Here is a 17707-nt window from a genome sequence, read left to right as displayed (position 1 = left end):
ATTTTCAAACTCCGTTCTAAAACAAAAGCACCATTGTGATTCACACCACAGGAGAGCATCAAATCACCAGTTAAAAGGTTTGAGTATGCAGGCTGACATCTTAGTGCGTTTAATTACACTTCAACCGCACTTAAAATGAAAATATATTTACAAAGTTTTTTGCTGCAGCGTGATTTTCTTTTCATTCAATTGCTCAGGCATTTATTAGCAAACCACAATTGTGCCTGTGGGAATATTATTCCGGATGAATGGGAACAAGGTTCTGTCAGGTTTGGCGCAATGCACTGATCCAGAGAGCAAAATGCTAAGGGAAACCAGTTAAACTTTCTCAGGCATTGTGAAACAGCAAACAGCAGGATAAAGATATAACTCATCTGACCTTATTATTCTCTTTGATGTACATTATTCAGTTAAAAAACTCTGCAGAAAACACAAAATAGACATTGTTGATTGTATAAATAACAGGATTTGGAATACCTTGGAAAAATAAACAAATGAAAGAAACATCACTGTACGATTAGTTAAAGCAAATTGCTGCTTTTGTTAGAAAAGTCAGAGATGTCAGCCACTGAGCAAGCAGTAGTTAAGAGACTCACTTGACAGCAATCACCCAGATGCAGTTCTCTCCTCGCATTCAGTCAACTGTGCAAACCTCTGTCACACCTTGGGTTAAGGTGCTATGTGTTCTGCTTTTTAGCTCTTCTCTATTTGAGGGCCTGTGGTCAAAAGTGACATTGCCCACAACTCCTGGCAGCAGTGCAAGGGTAAATGACTGTGCCCACACCCAAGTTGACCAAGAAATGAACACGCTGGCTAACTCGGCCACGATGAGCCCAGTGCAGGGGGAGTGGCCTCAGGCTGCCAGGCTTAGATGACATTGACTGTTGCTAAGCAGCCAAAGTCTCTCTTTTCTGAGGGAAAGGATCAGGCAGCTTTTTAGAGACGGATAATTCAAAAGGGGAATGTAAAACACATAAAATACTGCACTATCCTAGATTCTAGACACTAATTAGCTTGCAGGTAAGCCTACTGCTACTCCTTCTGTCAAGACACTCTAAATGATCTTGCACTGAAATGTGACGGTCTGATGACAGGAACACACACAGATTGACACTTGAGCCCCACACTTACGGCCTCAGTGTGTCACCACAGTCTAAGACACTTTCTATTTATGCTTATGCCAAACAAGGCCCCTGACAACCAGTTTACTATGGGCTAATCTAGACAGGAGACACATTTGAAGTGAAGATTGTAATTCAGACAATTTATTAATTATTTTATTAATCTCTTCAGAGGCATACTGAACAAAAATGTAAAGACTGAATGTGGAAATTAATAATGTATGTACAGTACTGTACTCAAAATTTTATGTTGCCATGTCTTAAAACTTACCTTCAAAGAAGTGCTAAGAAAATTGGGTAAATGGCCCGAGTAAGACCAGCCGTGTTGATTCGTGAACACAACAATTTCCATATTTTCCTTGTAGCGCTCACTTGTATTGTTGCAGTCAAACACCGTACAGTATATCACCATTTGCTGATGTAGGCTATCAAATTATCTATTCACTCAATAAGCGGCAACACAAAACGACACGTCAGCCTCCGATCAATATGGCGGCCGTAGATATGCCCAGAAGGTATGTAACGTCCCCAAACCATCAACAAAGTAATCATTGCTAGTTGCTCCCAGATGACAACTGTGAGAACCTGGACATCAGTGCCTCTTCACCAACATTTGGAGCAGCTCAGAAACTGTCTGAACTGAGAGGCATTTTAATTTGGGTGTCTCACTGTACGCCAATGGGCAATTACCCGTACATCAAATAAATATAATGATTTCTGATGAAATCAGAAAAAAATGCAAAAAGGAAAAATTGGCTTACGTTCGGGACTTTGGGTATTGACACTGGCACTAGTATTAGTCGTAGTAGTACAGTATATGAATGTCACTGAGTGATCACAATCTGGATGAATATTATTGGGGTTATTTGCAGTAACGTTAATTGAAAATCACCTGCTTCCACACACGAGACGATTGACAGACATGCATAACAGGGGGAGGCGGATTATCCTCCAACAAGTAGGACTGAAGGGTAGGGTGCCGGCAAATATCTGATAAACGGTCTTCCTACAATCCCATAAAACATGCTTTCAGCGAAGTTCACATGACAGCTGTCGCTTATTTAAACCGTAACGAACTTTATATAAAATGTAGGATAAATTTAAGCGGCACAACTGGCCAGAGGTTTTGACACCACGATTAGGCTACAGCATCATTGGCTCAATTATCTAACCATTGGCATTGTAACATCGTTAGCTAGCAGTCACGAGAACACGTTTATGTTGACGAAATTATGTACCCTAAATACCCAATATTTAAACTATGAATGAGTGACAAGGGCACTTTATCGAGTGACGATGAAAGGAGTCAATAATTGAGTGGTGTGTACCTAATAAACGTATCGAAACAAAACAAAGCATTAGAGTACAGAGTCAGAGAGTGTACCTGTCACCGGGAACGTGCGCGAACACGGTGAGCGCGCTGTACAGCAGCGTGATGAGGCAGACACCGGTGCAGCGTTCTCTCAATTTGTCACCTTCGGAAATGTCAGGAGTGTGTGAGTTAAGGTCCTATTTCCGACATGGAGATGCGCATGTTCAAACGCTCATTTGCACACGTGGGACACAGTTGGTTTTTGCTTGCGTGCACTTTGACCCTCTCCACATTTATGAAATGACAATGCAGTCGCTTGACTGATCGGTTACGTCGATTTAAATTCTACAGCACAGAAGAAAAAAAAACACTCGTGGTTTTTATGTTGACTTTTTAGTGAATTTGTCTTCATTAAAATAATGCGTTTTGAATATCTTGTACTTGCATGGTTAATAGTTTCAAATGGAAATTTTAATTCATATAAATCTGACGTTGAGAAAATGTAAATACAATCACGTTCACATCTGCAAATGTGTCGGTGTATGAATATTTACTGCAAGGTTTATCTTACAATCCTGGTATTGTTTCACTGCTGCAGACATCAACCCCATATTAGCATCATTTTTACATTTCAAATCAGGATGTGTAGTTATCAAATACTTGCATCATTCTAAAGAATATGGAGGCCTTAAGATAATATTGCGAAGATGACAGGATTAAGAAAAAAATATCACATTTTGAATTACCACCATTCATCAGTCGCATGCCAAATATTTAATATTAATCACATAATCATTCAGATGTACAATATATTTTTTGTATAATAAGTGATTTACATCATTTACTGCATGGCACACTGTGTGATTGGTAAGAAAACACAAAAGATTTACAACATCTGTGTTTGATATCCCTAGCACCCTATTCCTGGGTTATGTGTTACATGTATTGTTGTCCAATAGTAGTATTCAGTAAAGGGACCAGGGACAGTGTATCGATCTTCTCCACATCTCTGAAGCTTCTAGTTTCCATGTGTCAAGGTTCATTAGTGCACATTAATGAACAAGCATGTAAATAAAGTCATCTTTTGGTTGATTTTTTTTTCAGTTGGAAAGGATGGAATACAGAGATACAGTGAAAGTGCTATAAATCAGACAGACAAAATAGTTTAAGACAAGATTACGGTGCCGCATCAGTTGTAGGTCACCTTGCCGCGATGGTATTGGGGTGTGGGGAGGAAAGGGGGGCTTCTGCTGAAGACAAGTGTACACTATAAAAGCAACAGCAGTGGGAGCAACTGTCTTTCGGGCAAACTGAGGCAAAACAAGAAAAAGCAATTATTGTGTCCTTTTTTTCTGTCCACTGGCAACCATGGTTGAATAGGTGGCTTCTCTCCCCGTTTTCCGCATCAATCCTATTATGCCCATGGTCTTCTCATTTTAGACAAGAGGGCCAGGTGAGGCCGCCACAGGAAGCAGAGACAATGATGTAAATGATTACCTGAAAGGCAGAGAGAAGTTATTTTCCTACAGTGAAGCCCCATAGTGTACACTGTGTCACGATAGCAATGTCAAAAGAAACAATGGCTAATGAAATCTAACTGTGTCAGAGTTAAACAACAGAATTAGACCAATTGTAACAACTACTATGATGTTATTTGTCCCATTCTTACAGGATAGCTACAAACTAGATAGATACACATTTTTGATTTGAAAAATGAATGAACGAATGATACACAGATTATAAACAACAAATGAGACACAGTTACTCACCAGGCACACCAGCACAACAACAAAGGTCAACTTGAGGTTTTTCATACACATAGCTCTGGCCAGATTACGACTGGTGGTCTTAAACGTGACAGACTAAATTAAAAACAGAAAAGCAGTTTCCGTGACTTGACATAACTATGCAGCTCTTATCAAGTATACACTGGAAAAAATGGACAAAACACTCACAGAATCAACCAGATTTTCTGTCTTGTCAATGAGCAACTCCAGCTTCTCCCCTCTCTGAGCAACCAAATCTGCAAAGCATAAAAATGCACAAAATACTTACCCTCACAAATGAAACCTTTTGTGTGCGTAAACCTAGATGGCAATAATTTATACATGATATTCCTAATTCAAATTACTGTCTTTTCAGCACTCTAAGGCGCTTCGGAGTATAAGGCGCACCTTCAACGAATGGCCTATTTTAAAACTGTTTTCATATATACAGGTAGGTTGCAGTAAAAGGCGCATAGAATAGAAGCTGCAATCGTGGCTGCGGTTGCGCTATGCATCTACAAGATGGAGCTACGCTAAAAGGAACACAATACAATACAGCTTTATTGATATTGAGCTTTCACAACCGCTGCAGCTGTGACAAAGCGCTTTACAGAACATTTAAAATACTACGTTCAATAAATCAGAATATTGATCCATATATATAAGGTGCATTGGATTGTTAGGCACACTGTCGGCTTTGGAGAAAATTTTATGATTTTAGTGGTGCCTTACAGTGAGGAAAATATGGTAACTATTAATTTAGACATGTCAGCGCTGAATAAAGTAACTTCAGGCGTAATGAAACTGAACAAGATAGACCAGCACTTCTGAGAGCTCAGTCCCAATAATATTTTTTGTATAAGCCTCAGAAGTCTGAATCTGGTCATTATTCAAAAATAAATAAATAAATAACTAAACTAATTCATTCTTGACGAACACTGAAGCGACACACCAAAGGAATATTCCAACAACAACAACAACAACAACAATTAATAATACCACAAATAATAATAATTAGAATAATAATAATAATATGATGTTTTTGCGATGATTTGTAAAAATGAGTAGATAGAACCGTAAGTGCAAATACTATCATCTATGTTAATGAGACACGCACCTATGTTTCGGACCATTATCCCCTTGAGGTCATCCACTTGCATCTGTGTTTCAGTAAGCCGATCAGATCCCCGAGGATCTGAATGATGTTTCTGCAAGGAATGAATAAACATTTTTTTATGCAAAAAAAAACAAACAAAAAAACATGAAAGAGTAAAGGAAGGTTGGTACGCTCTGCATTTATGTGGCTTCTGAGAGATCTTTTTCCTTAGCTTAATTCCTTTCACAATAACATTACATTTGCTTCGCAGTTAGCATGGCTTCTCCGCCTTTCCCTGTTAATAACTCTTCGTAATCTTTTCACATGAATGATACTTTCAAGAAGTGTATTTTGTTCGTGGCCATGGAGGCTGTTATTGCTGATTTACAAGCGAAAACGTGACGCGTTTATGCGTAGTAGTCGAAGTAGACAGCCAAAGCTCATTGTGTAGCGAGTTGCTGTGGCCTAAGTGGCACCAATCTCGCCTTCACCTGCCAACTATTCACACATAGATGATGTAAGCTGCCCAGCAAAGCAATATTAGGAATCATAGGAAAAACTTAAAATCTGTGGCTGTCAGTTTTTGTGTGTGTGTGTGTGTGTGTGTGTGTGTGTGTGTGTGGCTCAAAAGAAACTACTCTGCGAGCCTTTAAAACTTGGAGTACCGGTACCCAGCATGATTCGTCTGTCATAATCCAGCGCTGTATGTGATAATGCAGGTGTCAAATAAGATAAGAAATCCTTTATTTGTCTCACAATGGAGAATTGGCAATTTACAGCAGCGAAATTATTAAATGGACACTCTGGAGGAGGTGGGCAACAGGAGGATGCTAGCCAAGCCAAAAGCTATGATGGACAGACCCTCCCACCCTCTCCAGGCCACCCTGACAGCACTGGGCAGCTCCTTCAGCTAGAGACTGATATACCCATGCAGCAAGAAGGAGAGGTACCGTTGCTCGTTCCTGCCGACTGCTGCTATTGAATAGACAGATCTGACCTGAAAACCTGAACTCAAACCCACTCACCCATTCTGAATAGGCTTATATTTATATTTTATCATTTATATTTCCTTATATACTTTTTGTTCCTTATACTTTTTGCTGCTATAAATTGGGAATTTCTCCATTGTGAGACAAATAAAGGTTTTCCTATCTTGAAAAAAAATACTTGTCATAATCACCATCTGAGCAGCCAGCGTCGATGAGAACTCGCTGTTCATGGCGTACGGCAGGGCTGTTTGTGCTCGTGAACCATATGTGGTCTGGAAGCGCCTCTTGATTTCACTGAGGAAGCTGAATGCACGAGACCTTTCAAAGTCCTTTCGCACACAAAAAAAAGGCTATCAATGAACAAATACATAATACTGAAGCTGAAATGAGGGCTGCCAAAAACACATTACAGTAGGTGCATTTGTTTTATTGTATGACAGGTTGGCAAAGTGGCTGAGATGCCAAGAAGCTCATACAGAATATTAAATGATGACGTGAACCAATACTTACATCATCAGTGATACACAGGTATATGATTCTGTCATGGCAGATGTAATGAAAGAGATAGCTGAAAGATAAGAGTGTTTTAAAGAATATTATTTCATATTTTCCCACACACTCCATGTTAATGAATACACAACTGAAAACAAGAGCTGGTCTTTTTTTCCCCAGGAAGAAACTAAAAGCCTCTCTTTCCTTTTCAGTATTTGTATGTGTATGCAGTGTGTAAACACCACATTGGTAATTAAAGTTTAGTCAGGAGGCTATTATTTTTGGTTTGACAATCAGACAGGTGTTGTGTAATTCTATTGACCTACCTTGCACTCGTCTGCCATAGATAGAAGAAATACAATACATTAAACTATCTCCGCATGATTGTTACACACTAATCTGGTGGTGCATCACTACACTGTCATTGCCTGCCGCAAACGAGTCGGACGTTCTGTAATGTACTGTATTTGACGAGAAATAAATGCAAAGCCCCATGTGGAGTTAATGGTTAAGGTGAGCACGTAAAACATGCGGGTGTAGCAAATGCACACCTACCTGCCATGGCTGTATGTCAACTTGTTATTCTCGGATGGAATTTTGGCCAAGATCTGTTCAGTCACTTCGAGGAAGTTGCCACCACACCATGCATGCTTGGCTAGGATGGTTGTTCCACGAGCCACCACGGCAAAGAGAATTGCCATGGCCACAGCTGGCACGGATCTGTCAACATAAGAATATGACTCGGGGTTCGGGGGACACTAATCTGAAACTCCCAGTTGAACGTTTTAATGATGACTAGTCATGAATATGTCTGCGTCAAAACTCAAATCAAATCGGAAATATTCCTAAACAGCTAGAGGAGGAGATCCGACTAGCGCGAGCTACACAAAATAACACCAATCACAAACTATGATGCCTCAACTGACGTTTTTTTTTGTTTGTTTTCGCCAATGTTGACAACACTCGGCATGACACATTTAATGCTGATCCAAATAAACGCCAAAAGCAATATAATGTGACATACAACGCTTACTCCAAAACCTTGATAACAAGCAGCCTTCAAAAATGCACATTTACACAAGAGTCCAACATCTCACAAGACTTCCAAACCTAGCAAATCCCTTTCGAGTGACTTCTGCTTTGTAAACTAGCAGCCGGACCTTCAGAATGAAACCCAATTCACTCGGTTAATGGGTAATGTAGTCCACACACATTTCATGAACGCAAGGTGCGTAGAACTGGTTAAATGTTGGACTACAACGTATTAACGTCGTTTTTTAAGAGTTCTAATGACGTCATGAGATTGCGACATTGAATATTTTCCTTTCCCCTTTTCTTTTTACAGGTTATTTGGAAGGTAATTTGTTCTACATCTGAATTTTATGCATACTCTACATCAACAAAATATAAAATACAGCAAATCTAGTTGCTTTAAATAACATCTACATCACATAAGTAAACAAACTCGGGGTGAGTTTGCCTGTCAGACAAAACTACGGGTTGGACTCAGCGAATACCATTGTGGTAGACTAATCGTACAGCATGGCTGCTGAAGGCGAGAAGAAGCGAATTCTAGAGATGGTAAGATCGCACAAACATTTTTTTAGTTGCACATGTAACTTTTAGAATCACCAGACCGCTCCTTCGGTAACCGATGACCTTAACTCTTAACAACACACCAAGATACTGTACACACTAGCATCTGTGGCGGTTATCAAATGAAATTGCTACCACGTGAAACATTCGTGATCAAACTACTTTTAATCAACACTTAGACTTTTCACATTATTGGTTATCTTAAATCTGCGTAACTCTAGAATGTAACGGAAATGACTTCATTTACGTTTTAGAATTTAGCCCAACAACACGTAACGTGCTTTCCACAAGGGAGCGCTGTTGATAGGTGACATTTGATGAACTATATTTTTTTTCTGCAATGCGTTTTAGGTCCAAGCCGATGGTTCAGATGAGGGGAGTGTGACATTTGTGATGCATGATGAAGACCATACCTTGGGGAACTCGCTGCGATATATGATCATGAAAGAGTCAGTGTTTTTGATCAAGTTGAATAAAGTAGTGTTTAGTGCAGTCTAAAGCGCGTTAATGTGTGTCTAAAAAGTTTAACGTGGTTTGATGTTCAAAAACCACGACCGAACACCATCAAAAAGTTCACATGCACCACCTACGCCCACCTCAACCACTGAAAGCATCAAAGCAATCGCCACAGTATTTTGTATTTTATGAGCATTAAGCTTTTCCCTCCCTATAGAAGTTCACAATAGAGAAAAAGTTTAATGTGGTTTAATGTTACAAAACTGCGACCAATCACCACAGAATTCATTATCTCTGCCCATGCCCACACCAATTTCTGAAACTATCAAAACAATCCTGTCAGTATTTTGAATGTTAAGGACAGCAAACGTTTGCCTTAAGTGACATGAAGCTTGTGTGCGCACTTATGGAGAAATAAGACAAGATAAGAAAACCTTCATTAGTCTCGCAATGGAGAAATTCCCAATTCACAGCAGCAAAGTTATGAAAGGAAGAAGTTGAAGAACAAAATAGAGGAAGCCGGCAATGTCTATGAAATCGCAAATATTGATGCGATCGTTTTGATAATTTCAAACAATGTGGGCACAGGTAGAGATGTGCACGTGATTTTTTTTGTGATGATTGGTCGTAGTTTTGTAACATTAAGCTCCATTAAGCTTTTTCCTCTCATGTGAATCTCAAAAGGGAGAGAAAAGCTTAATGCCCATGAAATCCAAAAAACTGGCGATTGTTTTGATACTTTCAGACTTGAAAGTGGGCAGATGTGAATTTTGGTTGTAGTTTTATGACATTAATCCACGTTAAACTTTTTTTTACATCAAGTCTTTTCAACTGTCCCGCCCAATGCACAATAATTTCACTTTTGCATTCTTTATATTCACCAGCGAGTCTGTCGAGTTTTGCGGCTACACCATCACCCATCCATCAGAGAGCAAGATCAACTTTCGCATTCAGACACGAGGTAAAGGACACAACCATTGTTTTTTTGGAATAATTTTTGGTTTTTTTGACCAGAAATCTGAAATTTAGCAAGTGGGGAGCCATTTTCTTCTCCTGTGCTATAAAACATTATGGTACAGGCTTTCAGAAACACATACACCCCGCTTTGATGAAAGAGCTTATAATATAATAAAATTGATACCACGCTTCTAAGATTACATTAAACTCATTCAGTACCAGCTATTTTCAGACCCATTTTTTTAACTTAAGCTTTGAAAACAATTATAAATATGTAAACACATGCCTGGGATTGAATGTGTGGAGTCTGAAAAGACATAAGTGTTACACTTCAACATACACAAACAATTAAAATCGACGCAAAAACAGTGTGCGTTTGTTGTAAATTTATTTTACTACCCGATATTTTGAATACTATTTTTTTCTCTTTATAGTTGTGCTTTATTTCATTGTATCTTCCATTGAATAGTTTTTAAATTTTTATCTTCAATCAATGTAATTGTTTTTCTTATTTCATAAAGGTTAAAAACATGTCAATCAGTAATTCAACTGATAGGAAATTCTCATATTGGAAAATGTTTTTCAGCCATATCAGCCAGCCCTCCTAAGCATGTATTGAATCATTACATTTACCAGATTAAAAAAAAAAAAGTCATGGTTGCATTGACCTCATTCATCAATGTTTAAACAAAATCACCAAAATTTAACCTTTTTCTCCGGGTTTGTATTTTTAATAGTTAAAAGAAAAAAGCATGAATGATCAATATAAACCAATTCTGAAATTGTTATGATACTTATATCGCCCAGCCCTACATGCAGGAATACAAGGAGAGATGTGAGATAGAGGGGGCAAAAACTGAGTTGAAATTCGGGACACTAGATTCACTTGTTACTATTTCTTGCCTTTCCTCGAGCCGTTTCAAAAACTTCTGCTCTAGTACTTCTAACAACCAGAGATGTCAAAATAGATCTTTTTTTTGTGTGTGTTTGTCTATGTTTACAACCATGTGGTAGAGTAGAAAGGATAGCAAAGGAAATCTTGCACTTTACATTTTACACCCATGAGTGCAAATGCCAATCTATTGGTGGAACAAATACATTTTTTAATGGATTCATTGTGAAATCCTTCTGTATTGATATTCTCATTTTGTCTTACAACATTACTGTTCGCTGGAGCAGAAATGTGCAACATAGCAAGGGAGTAGCCATTTTCTTTGCCTGTGTAGCACATTAAACGTGACTTGATCAAGAAGAAACTGCCCCGTGATTTTTAGTAGCCTACGCATTTCCCTTTGATGAAAGAGAGCAATGACTGCTCTGACGAAAAGAAAATATGTTTTTCAACTGTGGTTTTATCACATGAATGATCTATGCACAATGGAGACAGCTTGTTGTCTTTGGCCTAAGGAAGGGATTCTTGAAGAATCCTTGGGCCTCGAGCTCATGACCTTGTAAACAGTGATCTCTTCCGGAGCAGGAAACATGGGCCTTATCTAGTGTGCATTATTTTTGGTCGTCTCGTAATGTGACACTGAAATGTGGTCAATTTGTGCACGTTTTTTTTATCTTTTACATTACATTATTGCTTTTCCTTACACAAATGAATGCTCGTTTTGTAATTTGACATCGACAATTCTCCAATATTTTAAATGATATATTGCTTTGTTCTTCTTTTGCTTCCCTTTGTTGTGCAATGCATTTTGTGTGCATCACACTTTGGAATGACAACTATAAGCAGGATTCCAAATGATACCAAGTTACAAGATCTGCGACATAGCAGAGGTCAACTCATCTTCACATTTTTACGTCTCAGAGAATTTGGGGATTCCAAGTCCACAGTCACCGATATGAAACCTGTAACTGTTAAAATCCCATAAACATTGCAAGAGACTTTCCAGGTGTGAAAATAAGTTGGCTCCGTTTAATATTAACATGTTAAAATTGTGAAACACATGCAGGGTCACTCAATATATTGCATATACAGTACACAACACATAGATGAATAAGTAGTTTTGAAATCAGAAGACAGTTTGTTCAAATGTTACATTTTAAAAGAGGGATTGTAAACAAAAAAAATGCTTGCAATGTCTCAATATTTTTAAAAGTGAAGACAATTTGCAATGTTGGTGTTTGAGCAAGAAACATGAAGTCAATACACATAATTGGCTTTCATGCTTTCACGTCCATTCGGCCCTCTAGTCGCATTGGATACATATCCACTTTATATCCACAAGTGGAAGACACCTGGGACGGATTTGGAAAAAAAATGTACTGTTGGTATTGACATGGAAAAAATATGATCCATGACACATGCAAAAACCCCCAAAACAAAACAAAAAAAAAATGAATTTGGAATAGTGCAGAAAAGTGTCCGGCTGCGGAAAAAACAAAAATAAATTAAGGTCCATTATTTCTTTCACTGTTTTGGTTTTGGCATTGATCTCAGCTTGAATTGTCCGTTTTGGCAAAGACATTTCATTTGGTGCATCCCCAAGTCCTGTATGCACTACTCCAAGTGATGACATAAGGCTTTGATGAACAAAAAAATGTGAGTGTGGCTGCAAACAAATTGATATCAGGTTGCAAAGTTCCGCGGGCATGTCCAACAGCCTCAATAAGTATCTACTAAAAACCAGTTGCAAATCCAAATTGGAATCGAGCACGTGTTGTTGACGCCACTTTTGGGAGCATGCTTTGAACTGACATTGCAATATTAAAATTGCTGATTGCTGGCTGCGAGTGTATTATGTAGTTAGTTGTGTTGGGCCATTCCCTCACAGGCATCTGCTGTCCCCCCCCCCCCCCCCCCCCCCCCCCCCCCAGATGGAACTCCTGCTGTTGAACCTCTGAGAAGGGGCCTGAATGAGCTCCGGGATGTTTGTCAACATATTCTCAATACCTTTGAAGTAAGCCTTACCAGATTTAAACTCAGTAAAACATGCTGCTTCGGTTTGCTTGAGTCTTGGAAAAAATGAAGTTTTGGAACTCATGTAACCGTTTATAATTTCCTGAGTGAGCCACGAATGCTTACAATGGTTCATTCACCTGTCTTCCGTCCTGTTGCACATGATGAATTCCCACTTAGTGCCAGTGTGAATGTGCTGTGGAACAATTTCTGACTCTACGTGCCCTGTGACTGACTGGCGACCAGTCCAGGGTGTCATTTCCCTTTCATTCAAAGTCAGCTGGAACAGGCTCCAGTTCTCCACAACCCTGAACAGGATAAGCGGTATACAAACAAGATGGACAGTTTCTTAATCTGGTTTGCAGTATCCAGGGCACATATCATTCTCACGCCCTGCAGCTCAAATCATCTGTTCCACTACCCAGCTGGTCCTCTTATTTCTGATACCTGGAGTCGGATCCAAAATGTGAGGAAATCTTCAGAGCTGAGAGAGATTTGCTGTGGCTTGGTGGAAATGTCACATCACATGCTCAATATGTGCAAAGAAAATCTTTGATGTTGTTAGGTTAATCATGAGTACTTTGCTGAAGCTGGGATAAGTCACAAAATTGTGATGATATTCACAGCCTGACCTAAAAAACTGAATAGTTTTCTTGGAAAACAAGGAGTGCCTTTGTTTAACCAAGCTCAGCCAAGACAGACAAATGAGACATAAAGCACTTGTGTTTACCAGTGTCTACATTGGAGCCGTTTTCAAAAGAAACATACTAATACATATGCAACGAAGCAAAGTGGAAACTCAGCAGTGAAACATCCTTGAAGTGGTGCCATTTGTCTTTTTTGCATTTTTATCCTTCATAAAACATTTATGTCTAAATTTTGAGGGGGCTTGGAACAAATTAGGGCATTTACATAGAAAACGCGTCTCTACTTACAAAATGTTCTAGTTAAGAAATTTCTTCCAGAACCAATTAATTTCGTAAGTGGAGGTACCACTGTGTTCCTACATACACCTTGTTGTTTCCTTTGTGTGTTATGGGGAATAATGACCCCCTGACACAACTAGAGGGCGGAGAAGGAAGTTATTGACCCCCTCCAAAAACATTTTGTAGTTTAAACAGTCAAGCCTCGGTTTTCGTCCATAATCCGTTCCAGAAGGCTGTTCGAAAACTGAAATAGTTTGAAAACCGAAACCACGCTCTTTAAAAAAAAAACTGTTTTATTGAACGTGTCTGCTCACAATGGAAAGCGACACGAGGAAGCGTTACTTCCTCGTCTACCCGAGGAAGCGTCATTTCCTCGTGTAAGGAAGGCGAGAGGAGTCAAGTGGTGCATTCAAGTGTGCTCAGTTTGTTTGAGAACCGAAATTTGTTCGTCATCCGAGGCATAAAAAAATCGAAATTTTTGGTCGAAAACCGAATTGGTCGAGAACCGAGACGTTCGAAAACTGAGGTTTGACTGTCCCACACACAATTTTACCAAAACTTTTAGATATTATTGCCAACTCATCTAACTCTTACCTTTAAAAATAAATTGCTTGCAGACAATTATAATTCGGAAAAACTGCTGTGGGGGTGTCCTTGTATATTTACACATGGTGGAGACTCTCTAACTTCCACTAACACCCCAGACTAAACGTTGGTCCTTCCCGACATATAAAAACTATTGCATACGCCATCCTCACGATGCTCACCAACGAACAATTATCATTCACCTCGTTGTTCTGTATTGGGATCTGGGAGTCTAGCTTAAGCTGGTTCTGTTGCAACCAAGGCTTTGCGCTGTTGACTGTCACGTGCATGACTCCGGAGACACTGTCATTTTCCTTTAGTGTCAACGAGCACTGCTCAGCTTGTGCTTTTTGAACCCATGACAGAGCCTCTCAGCAAGAGACCATTGTGTCAACGTCTCAACTCAAGCTGAATGATCTGTTCTACTGTTCCAGGCAAACGTGACAGAGTTCAAACAGAAGCAGGAGCAACCCATGGAATGAAGACCATCAAGTGAAATGAGATAACATATTTTCATATTTAACATATTCAACATTCATATTTAACATATTTTCCCTGTATGTACAATATGTCTAATTTCTATAGTAAGTATCATTTCATACGGAGGTTGTTCAAATGCAGAAATGCAATGGCATGTCGAAAGCTTTTTTTGTGAGCAAAAGTATGTTGTTTTTCTTTTCTGTACCATATTTCATAGATTGTTGACTTTAGGAGTGAAAATATTAAACTTCAGAAAACAAATGTTCAGTGTCAAGTCATTTTTCCTGATTTGTCATTCTTCAGTCTCCCACAAGACATTTTCTGTCATCTATGTCCAGTATTGGCATAACTGCTGTGTATCTATCACCCCTTCCAAGGGTTTTCAAAGCATTGATGTCATTCTCGGAACACAAAATTATTTGCATCTGTCCGTTTGAGGAGGCCTTTGACATCTGAAGGAAACTTTGGCTCTGAAGTTTTCATAATTAGCCGAAGAATGCGCTGTGAGTTACTTTACACTGTGCTGCCAAAACAGATGCAGAAAAAAAAATGAGGGCACTGAAGTGTAAATAACGACATGTAAGTTTTTTGGGGTTAATCGTATCCAGTTGCATGTAAACGCGTGGCTGTATGTGTGGTTGACAGCTTTGGGAATTTGGGAACAATCGTTCAGACGTATTTGACGGGTTTCAAAACGGAATTTATATGCTGCAACACATTCTGTTGTTTTGATCTGAGCTTTCCTCCACTGATAGACTCAGGAGACATTGAAAAATAATAAAATACTCTTGATGGACAGCCTCAATAGTGGAGCTACATGGGACGGACTGCCTGCATGTCGCTTGTAATGACATTAACAGACAGTTATTCTATCCGACGCTTCAAATGAGAAACATGTACTATTCACCAGAGTTTTTCGAGCCAAGAACATTTTTTAGGGGATAATTTTTTTCCAAGTACCCCCTCATAATCCTACCGCCAGTGATACAAAACTGCCGTCTGCAACCCTAAGCAGCGTGGGCGTAGTTAATTTTTTGTCACCTTAATATTCATGTGCTATGTGATGGAAAGGAACCAATTATCCATTGTCATCACAACACGACTGCGAGCAAAACTAGTTTCCAAAAGTGCAGTCAGTTTTTGCCAACTTGGCGAACTGTTTGCTATATTTAGTGACTTAGCACGCTTGTGACTGCTTTTGAAAACAAAACAAAAAACAAGTGAATCCAATCAATGATGTCAATCATATCAGAGTGTTTAACTGGTCCAAAACTCAGGTCGGAAAGTACAAGCAATTGGTTTTGTATGTTCTATTGGCACACTGGCCCTGCCCCTGTATTCCTCGTTTAAAAATGAAGCATCATTGTTTTCAGTTTGTGGACTAAGTTGCAGCTTGAAAATGCCAGAGGGTTCAAGGACTCTTGTCTGAGAATCACTGTATGTAAATTGCTGTGCTCACTGTCACTGATTCCGTGTGCTGTTGGTGAGTGTGTAGCGTGTGATGTACTACGCTCTAAGATTGCAGCACAACTGGCAACAGGTTTGAAAGTATTCAAAACAGGGCTTTGGGCCGTCGGTAGCTCTGATAGTTTTCATAATGGAAAATTTGGGAAAACAGCACAAAGGCAAAATTAAATTTGAAGTGATGGAATGTGGAAGTGTTGTGGAAGAGTCAAACATATTAAGTTACAGACTAAATCAGCTGTGTTTTGTTCGATCAACAAGCCCCAAGTCTATGTGCTACACTGCCCCCCCCCCACTGAAAAAAATGTTTCACCAGACTAAACAAAAAAAATGTTATCATTTGTTCCAGCTAAATGTATTAGTTTTTCTCAAATTACATTCATTGCTTCAACGCATTATTTTTACAAGTTGCATCCAAGAAGTCTTTTTTTTCCTTTGGAATAAACTCATTAAATGGTTGTAATTTTGTTAGTCAACTTTACCCCAAATTGAATTTATGATTCAATATTAACTACATTTTTAATTACTTGATCAATAGATTTTCTTTGGCCACAAACGAAAATATTATTTAATGTAGATCACTATCATAATGCAGACAGAATTCCTAACTTAATTTTTAACCACAGAAAAGTTACATTTTGCTGAATAACTCAATCACAGCGGCAAAAAGCAGTTCACAGGACAATCAACAATGCATTACAAAGACTGACGACTCGGCACTCTGTAAATGACGTCACTCGCCGGAGATTGCCAAAGAAAAGCATTTTTGTTAAATATGTTTATATGGGTCGAACTATGAACCTGGGTGGGTTGCATTAAAAAAAAGTATGCTTGAAATAGTTTGAGCCCTTAAGCATCACTCAAAAGATGGTTGGCAAAGTTTAGTTCACGCCTGACCTCTTTAGGGTCTGGGCCTTTCTTACTTATTGGATTTGCTGCTAATTTATCTGTTAGGTTTTACATGATGGTGGTGGAAGACCCCCCCCCCCCCCCCCCCCCCCAAAAGCAGGGAGAAGCAGGCTGGACTGACTAAGAGGTATTTAATAAAATACAAACAGGAGTACACTGGAAAAAAACTGAAATACTCAAACAAAGCTCTGAAAACCACAAGGTTTGACTTTTTAACATTTGTATTCATTTGTGTATTTAATGTATTGATTTTACTCACACCATTTTATTTTGTATGATCTTATTTGACCTCGTTTTAACACCAATGTTCCTCACTGGGGGCCGTCCACACTGTGAGCTGTGTTTATCGCTGGCTGGAGGGTTGCTGCCTTGAGCGAGGTCCTGGCTCTGCGGATGGGGGTCTCCTGTGTCTGCTTAGGTTGGGATCACCCATGTGGTGGTGTCCCTGCACCTGGAGGCTGGGCTTGGCTCCCCTTTACCCCGAGATGCATTTTTCATTTGGGGTCTTTGTTTGTTTTTCGGTGTTATCGTATGAACTGTAAAGCACTTTTGAGTTGCATTGTGTCTGATAAGGTGCTACACAAATAAAGGTGAACTGAATTGAATTCACATTGTAAGATCTATCCTTGACAAATGAAGATTTTAAAAGTTGA

General features: G+C 39.2%; 2 protein-coding genes across 5 annotated transcripts; one reads left to right on the top strand and one right to left on the bottom strand.

Annotated features, from left to right (window-relative positions):
* Positions 1 to 3192: 3192 nt before the first annotated feature.
* On the bottom strand, positions 3193 to 7953 carry vamp7 (vesicle associated membrane protein 7). Of its 3 annotated transcripts, none has more exons than XM_086099567.1 (8): positions 7801 to 7953; positions 7332 to 7496; positions 6795 to 6852; positions 6476 to 6613; positions 5317 to 5407; positions 4389 to 4456; positions 4203 to 4295; positions 3193 to 3930 (listed from the first exon to the last, which is right to left on the bottom strand). In XM_086099567.1, exons 2-8 carry the CDS (start codon positions 7475 to 7477, stop codon positions 3865 to 3867), a joined length of 660 nt encoding a protein of 219 aa, XP_085955693.1. In that variant the 5' UTR covers positions 7478 to 7496; positions 7801 to 7953; the 3' UTR covers positions 3193 to 3864. The 3 variants fall into 3 exon arrangements, with proteins under 3 accessions (XP_085955693.1, XP_085955694.1, XP_085955696.1); XM_086099568.1 differs by having other exon boundaries at positions 7810 to 7953; XM_086099570.1 differs by having other exon boundaries at positions 7887 to 7943.
* A 170-nt stretch (positions 7954 to 8123) lies between these two features.
* Positions 8124 to 14942, top strand: polr1d (RNA polymerase I and III subunit D). Of its 2 annotated transcripts, none has more exons than XM_086099565.1 (5): positions 8124 to 8357; positions 8724 to 8821; positions 9713 to 9789; positions 12609 to 12691; positions 14567 to 14942. In XM_086099565.1, the coding sequence occupies exons 1-5, from the start codon at positions 8319 to 8321 to the stop codon at positions 14615 to 14617; spliced, it is 348 nt and encodes a 115-aa protein (XP_085955691.1). In that variant the 5' UTR covers positions 8124 to 8318; the 3' UTR covers positions 14618 to 14942. The 2 variants fall into 2 exon arrangements, with proteins under 2 accessions (XP_085955691.1, XP_085955692.1); XM_086099566.1 differs by having other exon boundaries at positions 8132 to 8357; positions 14636 to 14942.
* The last annotated feature ends 2765 nt before the right edge of the window (positions 14943 to 17707 follow it).

The sequence above is a fragment of the Hippocampus guttulatus genome, chromosome 2, assembly GCF_054856545.1.
Source record: "Hippocampus guttulatus isolate MCC_2025c chromosome 2, RoL_Hgut_1.0, whole genome shotgun sequence".
In the NCBI taxonomy this organism is placed as follows: Eukaryota; Metazoa; Chordata; class Actinopteri; order Syngnathiformes; family Syngnathidae; genus Hippocampus; species Hippocampus guttulatus.
The sequence above is the reverse complement of the archived record's forward strand: the minus strand, read 5'-3'. Positions and strand labels throughout refer to the sequence as shown.

What these genes read in the sequence shown, in the direction of transcription:
- vamp7 (XM_086099567.1), bottom strand. Translation starts at nt 7,477, where the DNA reads ATGGCAATTCTCTTTGCCGTGGTGGCTCGTGGAACAACCATCCTAGCC. An exon ending in TTGACATACAGCCATGGCAG is followed by an intron (nt 6,853 to 7,331) that starts GTAGGTGTGCAT and finishes CTTATCTTTCAG; the next exon opens with CTATCTCTTTCATTACATCT. An exon ending in CGACGCTGGCTGCTCAGATG is followed by an intron (nt 5,408 to 6,475) that starts GTGATTATGACA and finishes CATTCCTTGCAG; the next exon opens with AAACATCATTCAGATCCTCG.
- polr1d (XM_086099565.1), top strand. Translation starts at nt 8,319, where the DNA reads ATGGCTGCTGAAGGCGAGAAGAAGCGAATTCTAGAGATG. An exon ending in AGAAGCGAATTCTAGAGATG is followed by an intron (nt 8,358 to 8,723) that starts GTAAGATCGCAC and finishes AATGCGTTTTAG; the next exon opens with GTCCAAGCCGATGGTTCAGA. An exon ending in ATATTCTCAATACCTTTGAA is followed by an intron (nt 12,692 to 14,566) that starts GTAAGCCTTACC and finishes AACCCATGACAG; the next exon opens with AGCCTCTCAGCAAGAGACCA.